The sequence below is a fragment of the Sceloporus occidentalis genome, unplaced genomic scaffold (assembly GCF_023333645.1).
Source record: "Sceloporus occidentalis isolate IW3139 unplaced genomic scaffold, rSceOcc1.0.p SCAF_1, whole genome shotgun sequence".
Taxonomy (NCBI): Eukaryota; Metazoa; Chordata; class Lepidosauria; order Squamata; family Phrynosomatidae; genus Sceloporus; species Sceloporus occidentalis.
The window spans coordinates 148,195,543-148,215,410 of record NW_028316981.1 but is presented as its reverse complement, the minus strand read 5'-3'; the positions used below and the strand labels follow the sequence as shown (position 1 = coordinate 148,215,410).

At 38.1% G+C, this 19,868-nt stretch overlaps 1 protein-coding gene across 9 annotated transcripts in view; it reads left to right on the top strand.

Annotated features, from left to right (window-relative positions):
- CEP112 (centrosomal protein 112) overlaps window positions 1-19,868 on the top strand; it is a 402,980-nt gene that overhangs the window by 341,452 nt on the left and 41,660 nt on the right. For 6 of the 9 annotated variants that reach the window (XM_089540765.1, XM_089540791.1, XM_089540808.1 and 3 more), the window contains one exon: window positions 18,634-18,723. The exons of 2 other annotated variants lie outside the window; for them this stretch is intronic. In XM_089540765.1, the coding sequence (XP_089396891.1) occupies window positions 18,634-18,723 (90 nt within the window). Of the gene's footprint in view, window positions 1-18,633; window positions 18,724-19,868 lie in introns of those variants that run through there. One more of the 9 variants, XM_089540817.1, reaches the window with a different exon arrangement.

Sequence of the window (19,868 nt, the reverse complement as noted above, 5' to 3'; positions counted from 1 at the left end):
GATTTGAATAAGACATGTGTGTTTGTCAGTATTTCTTAGTTAAAATCAGGCAAAGTTGTCACATTAAAGTTAAATTACTGCTAAAAGTATTTGCCATTTTCTTTTCCTTTACATCCTTTGACATGTGTGTATTTTCTTAGCCCCAACCATGCCTGGTCGCCTCCCCCACACATTTTACAGCCACATTTTAGTGTAGCTCCCTCCTCATCCATCCAACCTTTAAGATGACAAGAACAGTTATGCCTGCTGGAATTCTGTAACTTCTCTGGCATCGTTTTCCTTTGCTTCATCCTTTACATTCTTTGTTTTACCCTTAATTTATCAATAGGTCATATAAAAATCCCTAACTTTGGGCCCAAAACCTGCTCTCAACTTCTGCATGAGCTTGACTTATGTACAAATATATATCCTCTGGAAGATCAGGGTTTAAATCCCCACTCAGCCATGGAAACCCACTGGGTGACCTTGAGCAAGTCACAACTTTTTGTCCTTGGAGGAAGGCAAAGTCAAACCTCCTGACAATAAATTGTGCCAAGAAAACCTTATGCTAGGATCCCGGTAAATTGAAATCGAGTTGAAGGCATGTAATAACAATAACTGTTATTGACGGTTACTGTTTATGCAGTTGGTCTATCTTCTTTTAAACACTTTCATTTTAAAAAGTTGTTTGATGACTCTCCTGTTTTGTTGAGGTCAGTATATGTCTCTTAACTTGGCTAGCCCATATAGTTTTACGTTTCATTGAAGGCATAGTATTTAAACAGTTTGGGGAGGTTTTTGCATTATATGGCACATATTGAAACGTCAAACCATATTAATTCAAGCCACCTTTTGTTCAGTTTAAGAAGCAACAGGAGAAGCTTGCAGGTTAATATAGTTGATTTAAGGTTACATGGCAAGACATAATTAATTTTCTTTCTTCTTTCATTGCATGAAATACAAGGAGTATTATTTTTACCTGATGGCCCTTGTTTTTATGGTACAAGAGGAATGCTCCCCCCCCCCCTTGTAATGATAATTAGTGTAGACCAAAACAGTATATTTTGTTTAAATAATATAAGTATAACCCAGGTAACAAAATAGGTGTGTTCCTAGGCATTACTTCTGTCACAGAAAATTTGGTACTGGAGGTCGAAATAACATGGAAATAATAGAAATGGGTTCCTGCACCTCAAAAAAAGAGGGAGGTCATTTGAACTAGTTTGAGCAACCAGAATCCAAAACTAACAATATACTCACATGAAATGAAACAACCAGGTCAGGTAGACCTTGCATAAATAAATAAAAATGCCATGAACCTTCTAGAAATTACTTGAAAGTTTCTTCCAAATGTGTCTTCAGATGGCCTTTTTTCACTAGCCCCCACTTTTCTTACGATTTCCATTTTGGTGGACAAACTTACAGGTCTGTGATTTTTAACAGCTGAGAGTAGCTAGTGAGGCAGTTTTTTATTTTCATTTTAATTACATTCATTTTAGCTTTATTTCAATTCTTCCACCGATTTCATTGAAGACATACCTAAAATGTTGGTGGTTTCCATTTCAGTGGTATAGGCCTCATTCATAAAATTAAAAAAAAAATGGAAAAATCCAACTCGTGATATTTTTATTGGGCCAACCAAAAGACAAAAAATACATTATGCTGGTTTTCAAAGCTTCTTCATCTGGGGAAGAAATGTGATGGTGTTTTGGTCACAGCATCTGCATTTTTGCTTTCAAGTGATATAAGAGATGTATATAGAATAAAAGATGACTTCTATACATGGCCAGGAGCTAGCTGGGAACAAAAGCTGTAAAAACAGCCAATAAGGCTCCATTTGAAGTTACAAAGTATGTTCCCATTGAGAACTGCCTCTGTCCTAAATGAATCCTTAGACCTGTTTCTCTCTCTGACTATAAATATAAATATAGTTGCTCCTCCAAGAGAGAGCTGACATCTGGTGTCCCTCAGGGCGCCATCCTGTCCCCCATGCTATTTAACATTTACATGAAGCCGCTGGGAGAGATCATCTGGAGACATGGGGCATGGTGTTATCAGTACGCTGATGACACCCAAATATATTTCTCTATGTCTCAGACTGATGCAGTGACCAAGGATGGCATCTCTCCTCTAAATGCCTGCCTTGAGTCAGTAATGGGATGGATGAGGGAAAACAAACTCAAGTTGAATCCAGAGAAAATGGAGGTACTAGCGATAGGATCCCCGGGCCCAGGCAGAGAACTTTGCCAACCTGTCCTGGATGGGGGTCACACTTCCCCTAAAGGATGAAGTGCTTAGTTTGGGAGTACTCCTAGATCCGTCTCTACAGTTGTCATCTCAAGAAGATGCGACGGCTAGGAGTGCTTGGTATTAACTTCGGTTGATATGCCAACTGTGCCCCTACCTGGCCCAGAGGTACCTTGAAGCAGTGGTACTTGCACTGGTAATCTCTCATTTAGATTTCTGTAATGCACTCTACATGGGGCTACCTTTGTACCAAGTTCGGAAGTTTCAATTAATTCAAAATGCAGCAGCTAGATTGGTCACCAGAGCATTGAGGTTTGACCATATAAAACCAATACTAAAATCTCTGCACTGGCTGCTGATTAGCTTCCGGGAGCAATACAAAGTGTTGGTTATTACCTTTAAAGCCCTAAATAGCTTGGGCCTGAGTTACTTGAGGGAACGCCTCTCCCTACACAATCCGCCCCGCACTCTTAGAATAACTGGGAGAAATCACTAGACTATGTAAATACCAGGCTAGTGACCACTTCCCACAGAGCATTTTCTGCCGTGGCCCCCAAGTTGTGGAATGATTTGCCGGAAGAGATCCATCTCATTACCACCTTAGATGCTTTCAAGAAGGCACTGAAGACGGATCTCTTCCAGCAAGCCTACCCACCAAACCTGCTGTAAAATTCTCACCTCTGTCAGTATTGTATGTTTTTTACAGAGAGTCAACCAGCTTTATTGTATTGATAGTAGTGTGTGTGTGTGTATGCAATGTATTTAATATTGTTGAAATATATTTTTATTGTTGAAATTTGCTGACTGCTGTAATCCCGCCGTGATCTGCAGGGAGAAGCGGGAAATAGAAATATTTTTATTATTATTATTATATTACTGTATACTATGTTTGCTTTATAATCTACATTCATACTTTGCCTTTTCTTAAGAGCTATACTTACATGCTAAAATCTTTAAATAGAGCTCATTAGTTTTAAAATGATAATCTGTCAAACATTTTTAGGCTTTTTTTTTTTAAAATGAGTACCTTAGTACCTCCCATTTTAATTCTATTTTACTTCCCATGGTAACTATCTTACACATTACTGTTCGATTGTGTAAACATTTTATTCTTACCTGTTTATTTGTATATCTTTTAGTACATACTGTATATTTTTAGATTTGTATAGTCTGTATATAAACTGTGCATGTTCAGGCTATTCATACGTATCTATATTGTATTGTGGTTTATTGCACCTAGTGCACTATAATAACATTTTATATATGTGTGTGTGTGGCATTGTTGTATTACTATGTTTTGAGTATTTTGAAACAGCCTCGGGCTATTCAATAAACTTGTTTATGTTTATGAGTACCTTAGTGGATGCCTCACAGGCCTGAAGCAGACAAGCCAAATAAAGCGGCTTCCAGCCACTTTGGGGGCATGGTTGTGCAGACAATGCACACCCCCAGAGCATCTGGAAGTCACTTTGAAGCCACACAGGGCAGCCTCAGCCACCAGCAGAAAGAGTGGGGAAAATCCGCTCTTTGGCACCTAGCTGCCTGTTTGGGACCATGGTGGCAGGCAGCCTGTTTTCAGAGTGGGCCGTCCAGTTGCCATGGTCCCATGCCAGCTGGGGGCTGCCTGGGCCTGGAGCAGCCAGAGGGTGTTGTAAGCAACCTGTCTGCTTCACCTCATACTCTTTCCCCCCTTTGTGATCAGCATCACCTTTTGTTTCACATTTGCAGCCAGGTCCCATGACTTGGAAACATAGCAGTTTTGCTTTTTATATTAGAACATCCAGCTGGCTCCCTTTCTGCTAGATTAGTCTGGGTACATTTGTATGAAAATGGGCCACAATATCCCACAATATGCTTGCCCATGTGCAATCCCTTGCTCCTTACTGGGTTGCGAGAAAAGTTGTGATGCAGCAGCATTTAGAGAGAGCCACTGATTGCTGGCAATAACACCAGCTGAGTTATTTTTGAGCCTACTCTTATGTGGTCAGAACATAGGATTAGGCCATTAAATTCTTACCTGGCACCCTTCTGGTTAGATTTTTTTAAAAAAAATTATTATTATTGTGCTTCATAGTTCAGAAATCAAACCCAAAACCTGGTGATGTTTAAATGTGGGAAGAAACATCCTTAGCATGTGTGCTTTGAGACTGATAACAAACTCTTCAGTTCAGGCTTTAATAACTAGAGGCGAGCTGAAAAACTTCAAAAGGTTGCATGATAAATGTTTTTGACAATGTGTCAGCTAAATGTTAGACAGGATCTTTGTAAATCCTCTCAGTGTAAGTACTTTAAATTGGAAGTTTTGAACTTTTCCTTCATAAGTGTATGCTAAAACTGATCTGGTATTTATTTTTTTTTAGTTTAGGAGATCCATTTATCGAAGAACATGAGATATTCTCTAAGTTGTTTCCTGTTGCTGAAGAGAAAATACAACAGACATTTGAACCAGTTGTATTAGTACTTAGTACTAGCCAAATATTCCAGCCTTTTTATTTTTGTCAAGAGTTTGTTTTATTACATTGACTTCTGATCTTTGAACTCTTCCCTTAATACTCTTGACATTAATCCAAAAGGTTGCTGATCTTAGTAGAAAAGATTCTCAGTGAATAGTATTGGTTGTTGTTGCTGTGTGCATTTCTGACTTATGATGACCCTGAGGTGAACCTATCACAGGGTTTTCTTGGCAAAATTTTTTCAGAAGGGGCCTTTCTAAAAAGGATCAGAGGTGTATTGTGTACCTGCCAACATGCTGAGCTTCAGATGCATTTGGGACAGTTCCAAGATTGAGCCCAAATCTCCACCTCAGTTAGGAGCTGAATAGGTGCAAGGGGCCCAAGAGGCTCAACATAAAGGGCCACGTCCAACCTTGCTCCTTCCAAATTAAAAATATGTGTTCATCCCATATAAAGCCTACTACTACTGCTTTCTCCATGTGTCTAGTTTTCTTCTGATACTACTGCAAGAAATCCCATTATAGTAAATATTGACAGCACTGAGATTTATCATCATTCCACTACCAGTACAAAAACCTTTCTTTGTCACTGAGAAGGTCTACAAGGGTTCCAGCAAAATGTATTTCCCTATATTCTAAATCTCCTGAGATTACTGGAGTCAGAATGACAGCCTTGCAATTATTATGCTCCACTACAGAACGTACTCCTGCCAAAGTGTATAGTTTTATCTGAGACATAGGTGCAAGTTGTGCTTCTAGCTTACCAACCACAGGTCACATAGTTCATGAACACTCAAATATACTTTCCCTTGATTTTGCTGCAATCCATGCCACCTACACAATCAGTAACCCCTTCCACTTTAGCCCTGCAAGTACTGACATCAACCACTGTTCTCCCATCTCTACATGTTGCTCTACAACAGATCCCAGATATTTAACTGCTGAATATCCCTAGAGCACGGGGCATGTTTCTCAGAAGGGAACAACAAATACATTAGGCAATGGGCTTGAGGTGGAAAAATCCTTCCCTTCAGAAGGTTCCTCTGATATGCAGCAGGGACAGGCTGCTAAGAAGACCTCAACCTCTGTCTCACACCCATTGCTTAAACATGCTTGCTGTTCCCATCTGAAAAATCCACCCTTCCTCCATTTTTACATTAAAAGTTGGCTCCCAGACTTGAAACTGAACTTAAAATGATCTTGTAAGGACTTGAGACTTGGAGTAAAAGATTTGAATATATCACTGGCAATTACAATGGCATCCAGGCTTTCAAAATTCAAATTTCAGGCAACACAGTTCAGATGGATACAGGCAATATGACCTTGATCTTTTATATAAATAAACAGGATGGTACGTGTTCCTAGACCATTCTTAAATTTTCCATTGATCTCAGTGATTGGTATTTACAGTGGTATTACATCTCACCGAAAGGGATATGTTGCTTGATTACTTGAGTCAAGATTTGATGGCCATGCACAAGAGGGGTATCTCAAAGTTTTCTCTCTTGGTTTGAAGATGGAACCATTTGACAATAGATGGTTCTTCTCCACCCAGAGCAGCAAGAAGTGCCAGAAATACTTCAGCTGTGAAGGTCAATGGACTGTCAATAGACAATGTGTTCCTTGTCAGAATAATAATAATAATAATAATAATAATAATAATAATAATAATTTGTATCCCTCCTCTCCCTGTATTGGATAGAGGCGGGTAACAGCAAACATAAGAACAATAAAAATAGAACACAACAAACCACAAGTAATGTTTCTCTTTTTTCCTTTCCCTCTCATAGTAAGAGTGATCATCAAACTGGGGGAGAATTGTGTGAATGAGAGTAAGCAACAAGGTTTCCATCTTTTTCATAGAAACAGTGGGTGCTAAAGTTTCTTCTCCATCTTAAAGAACAAGGAATAGTGTATTCATCCCTTATGATGCACTCTAAATCTACAGTACTCAGTCAAATGGTTGAATGATAAAAGGTCTTTCATATCTTTCTCTATGTAACTGCATCTCCTGCAGGTCTTACTGCATCTGTTGCAAGCCCCCCCCCCCAAAAAAAAACAACCTCTGTTAGCAACCTGTGAACTCCAGCTCATTACTTTTAAGATCACATTTTCAGACACGTTACTCTGACTAAACAGCATTTTGTTAAGAAGGTGGTGAGTACAATCTGCCTGGTGTACAAGCTCAGTAGAGTTCCAGAACCATGTGATTTACACAGCCACTGTAATAGGCAGCGCACAGAAATCCATCAGTACTGTTCAACCACCATGATATTTGATCCCACCGTAGCATAGGCTCCTCCCCTTTTCCCCAGGATTTCTCCTGTTATCTCAACAGTGCAGGGACTCACTTGCCTTGTATTCTTCATCATCACATGATAAGGAAGCCTTGAGTACCTTGAGAAAGATAGAAGAAATACTCTGCAAACAATTTAGATTCTAGAATTATCCCAGTGGGACTACAAATAGGGAAGGAGCTAAATCTGGAAGGTCATTTGGTATCAAATTTAAAGCACCCTGTTCTTCCTTTCAAAAAAAAGAAAAGAAAATACTTGTTTCTCAATATGTAAAGTTAAGATGTTCTTCTCTTTTCTACAAACCACTGCAGTTTACTACTTTTTAATGGCCAGAATCCTGATGGGGAGTTACAAAGTGTAACCACCCTAGTTACATAACTACGCAATGACTCTCAAACGAACATCTCCAATCCCCCCCTTACTGGGAAGCAGCCACTGTGATTGGTAAGGATCTGTTCCCCTATCCTTCAGGAAGGTGCTGATTGATATTCCCATCCCTATCCTGTGAGTGACCTCTGTTTTGATGCACATAAGTGGGGCCCTGTCACAATTCTCACTGGAGATCACTCACATGAGGGGGTGGGCACATCATTCAGCTGCTTCCTGAGTAACAGGGGAATAGAATCCCAGGAATCATGGCTTCCTGGTAGGTGGGGATTTGGGGTCTTTCATGTTCCCTATGTGTCCTTAGGGGCTACATAGGAATTGTGAATACAGTGGGGCCTTGGTTTTCACTATGGTTTAGTTCCAGGACCCACCCACCCCCCATGGGTACCAAAATCCATGGATGGTCAAGTCCTTTTATAAACAATAGGGTGTAAAATGGTGTCCCTTATATTAAACAGCAAAATCAAGATAAATTTTAAAAATTATTTATGTAAATATTTTCAAACTATATTTGGTTGAATCTTTTGACGCAGAATCCGTGGATATGGAAGGCTGGCTGTATAACAGAATTATGAATGTAACTCTATACTACTCATTTATTAATTCTCCAATAGAATTCTAGCCAGTGTATTATCCAGTTAATTTCTCCAGGCACTTTACTCCCTCTGTCATTTTAATTCAGTGGAATGTTTGTCATTGACCTTGACAAAAAAAATTCATCAAGTGATATGAGTATACTCAATCTTATGCGTACAAATAATTTTTAGATTGGAAAATAAAATACCAGCTATTTGGGGAAAAGGTTAAACTATTGTAGCTTCACGTGCTGAACTTGCTTGCCAAAGTGGTACAAATCAGCTTGGGTTGCTATACCTTGCATTTTTCCTAGAATGAATTTTTATCCACACATTTAGTCTGTTAAAGGCATTATGAGTCATAGTAAATTTTGTATGAATTAAACTTCAAACTTTTACAAGTACCATCATGTCAAACCTATTCATCTGATCATAAAATTTTCCCTCCTCTTTCAAATACCAAAGCTAATACTTCCCAGTCACAGCCAACATTCCCTTGGGGCTTTTCCAGAGATGGATGGGTACTGTAACTTGTGCCAATCCTAGTCTAAGCCAGTAGGACTACAGCCGATCCAGGTAAATGGAGGTAACTTAATAATATGATTTATTTATATTCTGCCTTTTCCTTGCGGAATCACTGGATGGAATTAAAACTCTGCTTGTGTTCTAAATTATATTTATTGATTTTGTTCCAGTCAAGAGAAATGTGAACTGGAGAAATGTCAGACAGCAGAGCTCAGGAGGAACGCCTTCCGAGCAACAACATTGCCAATGCCATAACTTTTAAAGGAAAATCTAAGTGTTGGTGGTATTATTACCTTGGGTAGGGAGCATGTCAAGTAATCTTTACTCACTGTCCCTAAAGCATTGCTCTTGGGGGTAATTTGGGGGAGTCTGGGCATTTAAAAATGTATTTTTAAGAAATAATAATGTAAGCATTAACTAAAAGTAACTCACTGGTAACACAAGCCGCTCTTTTAGTAAGGAGTTATGAATTTTATAAATTAAGAAATTATTTTAACAAAGTAACTCTCCAAAATATAACATGTCCAGAGAAATTTCTATAAAATGATGAGTTCTTCATTGCTGCGGAAAGAGAAGACACAACACACTCTCTCATGCACCTTTCACCTCCCAAATCTGACATAAAAAATATGTTATTTTTTGTAAACCTATGGTAATCTAAAGGACCCCTTTAAACAACAGTGAACATGGCTCAGAACAAAATCATGAGAGATCATAAGTGTATTACATGTAGTTTTGTTCAGTTTATTAAAGTTAGTACTAAGTGCAGGAGGATAATCTTCAGGACTGCAGTGAACACAGAGAGGGTTAGGAAGCTCCCATAGGGAACTTAGGCTGGAGACAGCTCTGTCATAACCACAATAGGCAAAACTCTTGTCCTTTTGGTTGGCCAATAATTTATCACTATCTTGTGGCTTGTGGATTTTGTTGTATTTTGCTGCATGGCCAACACAGTTACCCTCAAATATGTTTTCTTGTCCTTATGTTATGGTCCCACAAAACCATTCACATTTGCTCACTATTTGGTGCTTTATCTCTCCCCCCTCCCCCGAAACAAGCTTTACTGTTGCAAGAGGTTGACTCCATAAAAGGGTTGTATCTCTTCTTTTGCAGAAATAAGTGGCATTGTGGAACTGTCACCAACCAGAAATGTAGAAATGCTTTCATAATTCTATATCAAAATTGTTCCAGCAGCTTTCTTGCTGCACTTCATTTCACTTTATAAAAATGTGTTTGTTAAGTCCTATACACCTGTTCGTTTCTTAAAACAAAATTTTGCCAATAAAGATAAAGTTAATTGAAATTTGGTGAATGAACAGTGACAAATCTATCAGAGTAGCGTAGTGTCTCCATAGCACTGACAGATGAAAGATTTAGTAAACATTTTGAAGCAAAAGTATGTTAGTCCAGATTTTTATACAATATTCCCCTCCCATAAATATTTAAGTAGTATCCACTCTATTTTCTTGTTATGAAACTGGGTTAAATACAGCAAGCCTAAAGAAAGCATGTGGCAAAATAATTTTTGAACCTGATCTTTGGAATTTTATTCAGATGCTGAAAGCAGGGACGGAAGCTTCTAAAAGTTCTACGTGGTGCAAACCATGGTATGTGTAGGGAGACTTAAAAAAGAGACTGTGTCATGCTAACTGCCAGAAAAGCACAGTGCTAGTGGGGAGAATCTAGGTGACCTAGTCAGCCCTATGCTTTAAAAATGTTGTAACTTACATTGAATGCTTGACTGTAGGACCACTTTCGGAGGTCTTCATGTGTGGCATTTTATTTATTATTATTTTGGATGTGGAATTTCTATACACCAGCATCACACACCATGATGAACTACAAACCATCAAGAATACCATACTGGATGAAACTATAGTACACGTAGCCACCAAACTCTACCATTTTGTACTTGTTCATAACTACTACACTATGAGAACAACATGTGCCTACATGTCTACGAGAACAACATGTGCCTATAAGTCAGTGGCACTGCTATGGGCACCTAAGCAACCGCAATATGCAAACATTTTCATGGCTGACTTGGACAATGCTTTGTTAGCACAGAAACCCCTCCTCTGCCTATGATTTCTTGATGACATTTTTTAAAAAATCTGGACACAGGGAAAGCTGTCACTTGAGAAGTTTCACCAGGATTTCAAAAACTTCCATACTCCCATCAACCCATGCCTAGAATAATCCACACAACAAGGATTTATAGGAAGTAGCAATTAATTAAGCAGCAGCTGCGTTGAGCTGCTGATCTATAAATTCCCAGCCCTGCCTTCCAGGAGTTGCCAGAGATTATTTGGCTCCCTGTCATGTTCCTGAACTCCTTACTTAACCTGGATTGTTTTTGTTGACACTGAATGCCATGTACCTGACCTGGACTGTGTTTGTTGACTCCGGATGCCATGTACCTGGCCTGGACTGTGGGTGTTGATTCTGGATGTTAATTAAAAAAAACCTGGATGTCATTTACCTGAGATGGACATTGCTGAACTCTGTTTGGGACTGAAGGGTTATATATACTAAAGCAAAGTAAGTGCTGAAGTTTAAGCTATTCTGTGACTGGGCTGTGACTGTAAACTACACATTAGCTGCTGGCTATCAGCTGTGTAGCAATCAGCCTTTAGCTGGATTCCCAGACTGCATTTGGGATAATTTTTTTATATCACTGTGGAAGTGCACAGTGAACTTCTAAGCAGCACACTATCAAAAACCCACAGATCGGTACACATACTTACATGGCTTCAGCTTCCACCCATAAAACATTACCAAATCTATCAATCTATCGATCAGCCAAGCCAATACAACCACATCTGCTCAGCCACACAAGACAAGAGACTCACAACTCTGGGATTTATAACAGGCATTTCTCAAGCTACAAGATCTACCTAAAGAGATGTGAAGAAACAAAATCAACAAGGCAAGGTTAGTATCCAGGAACAACCTACTAGAGGACACACTAACAACACAAAATGACAGAACACCCCTAGTGGTCACATACAGTCCCTATCTGAGAACATTCAAATACATTATCAACAAGCTACAATAAATTCTGGAGAATAGTACTACCCTCTTATAAGCTCTGGGAGGCAGGCCATTATTGACCTACAGACAGCCTCCAATTCTTAAACAGCTGCTCACTCACAACAGGAGACATAACATGGATGATAAAATAAGGAAATAATTCTGCCAACCCAGATGCCAACGCTGTCCGCACATCTACACCGAGAGCAATATTATAGGGGCCAATAACATCACCTACAACATCAGAAGTACATTTACTTTTCTTTCTCCAATGTAATACTGTATATACCATCCTGTGCCTGCAATGCCCCTCTACATTCTATGTTGGACAAACAGGACAATCTGTGCAAGAGAATAAATGGACATAAATCAGACATATAAGATTGCAATATCCAAAATGCAGTTGCAGAACATTTCAACCTGGCCAGACATAATGTATGGGATTTAAAGGCTGCAGTACTTGAACGAGGAAATTACTGAGGAAGATTAGAAAGAGAAACAGCCGATTTGAATTATATTTGCAAAATCCAATTCATTAATATAGGTATGAACAAGACAGGGGCTTCATAGCATCTACATATATTAATGCACGCCTTGCTACTGTAACAAAAAAAAATTCTCACTCAAGCTTCTGCTTTTATATCAGAAATAAAAGATTTTAAAAAGCAAAAAGCAGAGCTATGAAGCTATTTAAAGCCTGAGAAACCAGCAGGGTTTTGTGGCCCTGAAAGACGGTGATGTAAACTTGTAAAAAAAAAAAAAAAGTAGAACCAGAAGATTTTCCAGTACTCTAAATAAAATATGTTTTAGGCATTTAATTTAGATGTTGTATTTAAGAGCTTTAAGTGAAAATAATTTCACTGAAATATTGGTAAGAATGTAAAGAAAATAAGATGTACTTTCCTTATATTTAAGGAAAAAATTACTATAACTGAAAGAACTCTTTTGCGTAGAATACATACCTAAACATAGTACAGTACATTCTTTATTACGGTCAAAGACCAGCATCAATATAAAATATAACATAAAAAATAAAATAATACATATAAAAAGATGGCTTGGGATAAAAAATCTGCCAATTAGAAATGTAAATAATTCATTTCCGTTACATTTAAGATAGCTTCATTTAAAATAAAATAAAATAAATAAAATAGAAATAAACCTTAATGGGTTACCGCCCTTAAGATAGAAATAGTAAAGGTAGATTAGCAATATCAAGTTTTAACCAGACATACAGTATCAGGCATGACACAATATTATGTGTTTAACATACCTAAATATATAACTCTTATACCAGCAATTTAACTTTTGCTGAGGTATAACTGTAACACCATCAGCTTCACTCAGACACTCACTGCACTGCTTACTAGTTCCATTTCAAGTTGAGAAAAAGCTGACTCAATTCAACTAAAGGAACAATCTGCTTCACTAAAGGATGGATGGGAATCTGTTGGCACAGGTAATTTTGTCTTGACTCCCTGTAGTTCTCACTGGTTGAGAAGCAAAAGAATCTGTAAAATAGAAAGAAGCTTGCCAGTCTATTTATTCATTAGTCTGTTTCTCTTAGTACTAGGGTTTGTCCACGCTTGTCTCCTTAGAAGAGTAAATCGAAATCCATATCCTGTATTTAGCCTATCTAACATAATTGATTGCGATACAATAGCCCAGACAACTATACATAAACGTGTGTGTGGTGTATGAAAAAAAATGACAGAAAAATATAGCATTTAACATTTTCCACTTCTCTGCTGGAAGAGTTTGCCAGGACCATGAGCTCTGGTTTACAGTTCTAAAAGGTTCTGCATGGAATACAATACTGGGGAAGTTTTGCATAGAACTGCTCTACTTGGAACTGTTGTGGTCTCAGAGGGAGAGAATACAGTAGGCAGGTACAGCTCCATCTTATTTTAGCCCCAGCAGTGGATGAAAGGCTCTTCAATCCAGCTGCAACTATTGTGGCCTCAGAGGAAGAGAAGAATAAGCAGTATCTGCAAGACTTAACCCTTTCCCCCACTGCCACCCCCTTTTCCTTATGTTTCATGTCTTATTTAGATTGTAAGCCTGAAGGCAGGGAATGTACAATTAATGATTTGTAAGCTAGCCTGGGATCTTTTCCGGTAGGGTGGGGTATAAATACTCTCAATAAATAAATAAAATAATTATACTTTGCAGATCATTTCATCCTTGGTGGGAAAATGGCCAAGTTGGTCATATTTACATCGGGTCCCACCCACTTTTGTTTGGCTCTGTCATTGCCTTTTGTTGTTGTGTGCCTTCAAGTTGTTTCCAACTTATGGCAGCCCTAAGACAAACCCATCACAGGGTTTTCCTGGAAGGATTTGTTCACGAGGGGTTTGTCTTTGGCTTCCTCTGAGGCTGAGAAAGTGTGACTTGCCCAAAGTCATCCAGTGAGTTTCCATAGCTTAATAGGGAGTCAAAGCCTGATTTCCAGACAACTACACCATGCTGACTTGTCCATGAATAATTGGAGTAAGCCCCACCTGCAGGAATACCACTGAGACACCTGACAAAATGGAATTTGCATCTCAGGCTAAATAAATAAACATTCCCCTTCCCAATCTATGAGAAAGTTGTGTGGATGCTGGACTCTGGTCAGTGTCCTCTGTATATATTCATACAGTGGGAGGGAATAGAAAGCAACTCAATACATGTAGAATGATATGTCAAACATAACCGTGGTGCCAGAATCCTAACTACAAAATATTGTAGTTTGAAAGCCAGAGAAGGTGGAAGAAATGGAAAGAAGTTTATCATTCATCTTGCTTCTTTCTTCCTGTATCCAGTAAATAATATGACAGGTTTTTTTCCCCATAACTTCTTAATGCACTCATACTGCTACAGTACAGGTTATCTCATTTACATGTTTAAGTACTTTCCAAAGGATGGGACATCTGGGCAAGAAAGCAAAACATTGTACTTCCTTGTTCTTTGGCCAATACAAAGCACATCCAAGGTCAGGCTTGCCGTAGACTTTCAGCTGCAGACGTTTACATATGGTTTGAAAATGGACTTGGTTGAAATAAAACACTGCTTTTAAAGCAATTACACTTGTCAACTCCAAAGCTGAAAGAAGAGAAGTAATATTTGTTCCTCGTACAGTTTAACTTTTAGCTGTATTTGTCATTTGAAAATACATCAACTGCTTTTATAATGCCAAATGTCAGACTTATTATTTTAAAAACATAGAAGCCAGTGTTCTAAGGTTAATTGCATCTGTTCGTTTACCAGGAGTCCATAAGCCACGGACTGGATGTTTTTAAGGTTAAGGCATGAAGCTTTGTTTCCATAAAACAAGGCCTAGTGTATTATTGAGCAGTTGAAATTAGTGCAGTGAGCTCTTTTGCTGAATCAGGACTTTTAAACCTTAAGCCCCCATTTAATTTTTTTAAGATGCTACATTGCACTCCAAGGAAAAGCTGTCAAGGCCTGCTTGTTACATTTTGAAGTGTGTCCTGCTTGAAGAGATAAGGACTTGCATACTAACTGCTACTGAAGCCATACAGGTTTTTAAATTGATCTTGCACTCAGACACAATAGTATTTCTTTCCTTATTCTTTGTTTCTTGAATTGCCTGAATATTTGACATGTCTTTAAGCTGCACTAAAGAGAGAGGGGCTGCATTCCAAGTGGACTTCATTAGTAAAATAGTTATGGATATGGAATCTCAGTTTCTGTAGCTCAATCATTCTGTAGCTGAATCATTTAGATTATTAGTAAAAATAATGTTTGTATGTTATGATTTCCCAGAACTTGACCAGAGAACTTAACCAGATGGCAAATAGTGCAGGTTTATATCTGAGTAAAAGTTAATGTAGATTCCAGATTAATTTACATCTTGCAGGTGTGTACTAGGGTTTGTCATTTCTGTTCAGTGCATATGAGGGGGGCGGGGAACGACCTATAATGTTTCTGCCATTTCCACTTGACCAAAAGAAAAGGATACCACCCTGAATCCTGATTTCTGTCATATCTGTAATATCAAAACAAGCTAGGAATTTTCTGAAGAACATTGGATAATATCTTTAGTGGATCACTGCTGCAAAGCAGATGGTCCCCTCCAAAGGAGTCAGCAGTTCTCAGAACTTCATATCATGGCTCATCCCCAAAGGTATTATAACAGCACAGTTGATTTCATTGCTACTTTGTGACTTTAGTAGGCTCATATGTAGAAATTTACCCAAGCAGCTTTATTGCTTTTTCTGACAATTGGGGAAAACCTATGTCATTTCCTTTTGAGATCAAAATCAGGGTCATTATTAAGACTCCTGCCTGTTACACTGTTTATTGAAACCATATGTAGCATTTCACACCTTGCATCCATTCTGTTCAAAACCTTTGTTCACATGGAGATCTTTAACACAGACAATTGATACAGATCTAGTGATTTCCATTTCTTCCCAGATTGTAATGGGTGTGTATATTTTTGTCTCTATCAGAGTTTTGGTAGCTTCTGAGATAACAGGAAATTCAGTGCCTTTTCATTGAGATTTACTGAAATGTGGCAAAAATTGCAACTCTGTTTCTGGATTTATGTTGGAGAAGCAAATTTAGATCAGAAATACTTCTATGGGAAGAAGGTGCCCTGTGGATCAGCTTAATCCTTGCTGCCAATAAACCTTTACATTTTCCTGCTTAATCCTCAGTTGGCTCCTCAAAACGTGAACTCCAGTTTGTAGACTGGATATAGTTTTTACACTATAGAGGCTGGATTATTCAAGATGAAACAGCAGATGTGTCCTGACCATTGCTTGTAGAATCCTGATTGTTGAAGGGGTGACCCATGAGTGCGTAGTGTTCCAGAAGCTGAACATGGTGGGATATCACAATTTTATCTATTTTCCTTATCCCTTTCCCTGTAATATTTGGGGAGTTTCCCCCTTTATTTAAATGGGAGTCATAGCAGAAAAGGGTTAATGCAGAGATAACTAACTTGTCACTCCAAAAATTAAGGGAAATGAAGTTCTTCAGTAAACTATGTATACATTGGAAATGGGTTATTACCAATGCAAAAGTTAAATCAAAGATGTTTTAGTTTGGAAACTAATATTATTTTCTCAGCAGTATTTTTAATATTATTAACACCAAGTCTATGCATGAGAGTTCTTGTCTGATCTGAGTAATTCACTGTGCAAATTAAAATCAGAATATACATAAAAGTATCTCTGTGCAGATGTTTCCATTGACACTTGCCACAGCTTCTACACTGAATGCTACTTTTGATGCACATTTTATGCACGTCTATTAATCAGGCTTACAAGCTTCACAAAAGAAATAGAGTCATTCCATTAACCATAAATTCAAAAATTCTGCTGATCACGCCTCCTGCTTCAGAGCAGAACAATCTGCACACTTGCTCACTGAAGATTAATCTGTATAATCTAGATGCACTACTGAAAAACAACCAAGATGCTCTATTCTTGTATGTCATAATTTGGAAAAAGTTGGAAATGACCTTTCACTATGACTCTCCATTATACAGTGACCCTTGTCCTTCTTATCAGTGAACTAGGCATCCATAAGCTTCACCAGATTCATGTTCAGCAGTTGTTTAGATTTCAAACCTAAAACAGTCCTGCTGCCATAGACATATGAAGCTTTCTTTTTAAACTGTCACATGATATTAGGGATGGAAGTTGTAAACTTCATTCTTTGCCTAGTCATTTCTGACTGTCTTAACTAAGAATGTCCAACCTTTCTCTCAAAAAGACAAAAAAAAAATTCCATCTTTTTTCCAAAGGGTGACTAGATGCTAATAAAGTTAGTTATGCTTATGCCCACTGAAGTGAGTGAGACATGTTCAGATTTTACGTAAGTATGGTGCTGAAACCCTTTTCCCTCTGCACAATTTAGCAATAATATGCCTGGAGATGAAAGGACAATAGAATATACAACAGACCTTTCTTTGTTATTATCCAGGCCTGTCATCCTTTAGCAATAAATGTTAGTATGTTGCAACATATTTTATGGTGAAGTTCCATTATGAGACACTGTGTGTATGTATGGACCTAGGAAGATCTGAAGCTCTCTCCATGTTGATAAAAGCTTTTGGCATCAGAACATGGTAAAGCTTTACAGCCTTAATAGTATTAAGCTAACTCTTGGCATCACTTCAAACCAATTATGCAAGATCTATCCCTAGTACTTCTCTTATCTTATCTGAATAGCCATTTTATCCTGTAAATGATTTAAGGCTACACTATTCCGTTATTGTCTAAAAGAGATAGAAGGGGGTTCTTTCTTGAATTAGTGTGCTGCAAGTTCTTTCAGTTGCTTTGCATTGGCTTGAATGTTTAACATGTTGAGTAAGAAGGGATAGAGTGCCATAAGCTCTGAAATGAATCATATCCGAGATCCTAGTGGATCTCAGAATCTCTTATGTAGAGGCTCATTTCCTGCTTACACCTAAAAATGTGTCCTTTTAACACATAAGCTGCCTTACTCCAAGTGCAATCATTGATGCATCTAGATAAATCCTGTGTACAATGGCTGGCAGGAGCTCACCAGGCTTTCAAACAATACTTTTCTTGTCCTACCTAGAGATGCTGAAGATTAAACCTGGGATTTTGTTACACAGAATTATCTTCCATCAGATGCCCTCTCTCCTTTTGTTTCTCAGTGATTTGCTCAGAGCTGGACAGAGATGTGAGTGCAACCACCTCTGAGGAACAACCACTGGATGAAGATTATTTGAATGGAAAACTAGATGCAACAAAGAAAACTTTCAGCATACTTGATCAATGTTGTTTACCTCCTAGCTCCTCTCAGCAGATAAAGAGGAAACCAGCCCACAGCAGAAAATCCTATAGAGATGCAATGAGGAGCCCTGTCTGTGAGCTCACAGGAACTTGTAATGATTTTTTTCTTGTGACCTATCAGCAAAAAACTGTGCCGTCTTTTAGCTTGTTATAATTGCTACTGGCATGGCTGTAAAAAGGAATTTGAGTGAGAAGGATGAGTGGAGGTGGTTCTTGTTGCAAATTCTTGGATATGGCTGGCAACTGTCATGGAATAACTTAGACGTTCTATGGATATTGTCACCAAATGTTACATTTATCAAAAAAAATTCCTTCCTATCTTGAGAGTATTCACATCTGTTTTGTTTTGAAATTTGTTTCAGGACTTGCAAGATGAGATTGAGAACTATAGCAGTCAGGTTCGCTCTACAGAAAAAAAATTGCAACATAAAGATCTGGAGACACAGGAACAGGTATAATGTCCTTGTTGGATAAATATCTGCACTGAGGCAGTGTCTCTCTCTCTCTCTCTCTCTCTCTCTCTCTCTCTCTCTCTGTGTGTGTGTGTGTGTGTGTGTGTGTGTGTGTGTGTATATATATATATATATATATATATATACTCACATACACACTAGAAGAAAACTTGAAGTTAGGGACATTACCTTTTCTGGATGACCAGAACCATCTAATCAGCATGCTTTATTTACATTTTTGTTACCAAAGCCAATATTTTTAATTATTGAATATTACCTCAGCTGTCTGTAACCTGAGGAAAAGGTTGTTTTAAATCTTTCTACCCCCTATTCTAGGTTGTTAAATTACTGTAAACATATTTATTTGTAAGTTGCAATATGATTTGCAGTATATTTTCAGATGATTAATTTAAAAACTTTCAAAAAAGCTATACATGCAATGAACATTTTGTATTTGACTTATATTCTTATTTTCTTCTGCTGTGCAACTAAAAAAATGAACCATAATTTGTTCAGATATAGGACTACACAATTTACACAGATGAATGCACTTGAGATTTGCCCTCAAAAGCTCTGCTCTCCTTCATACATGGTCTTAGAAACTTAAGGTTTCTGTCTGCAGTTTTGAATAAGCCTTTCCTCATTAAATCTGAATGCAGGAAATAGGATATGTCCTCACTACGGTTAGTTCCTACACACCATGCTGTTAAATCTCAGCTTGATTGAACTAACTGTGGTTTGAATAAATCTTTCTGATCTATTGCTTTCCAAACTACTTTTACAGGTCTTTAATTCATCAATATGGAAAGTTTTGAATGAGTTAATCAAGTGTTTGTCCAAGTATCCCGTTGCAGTGATACTGACTTCTCATTAAGTCCCTTGAAGCCAGTAGTTGGGGACAGCAAACATCTAACAGAATTTGGTACAGTATTTTCCAAGCCTCGAAAGACCAAGTCATTTAAAAGCGAGTCATTGAAAAGTGGGGTCTTTATGTTTTTCATTGTGATCGCTTAATCTTGAGCCACCTCTCAAAAGAACGTAATGGTGGATGGCTGCCTTAAAATTACAACTTCTTTTCTCTGTTGATCCTTAACCAAGCTGGCTACAAAAATGCTAAATCAGAGACAGCAATAGTACTAGCCAGT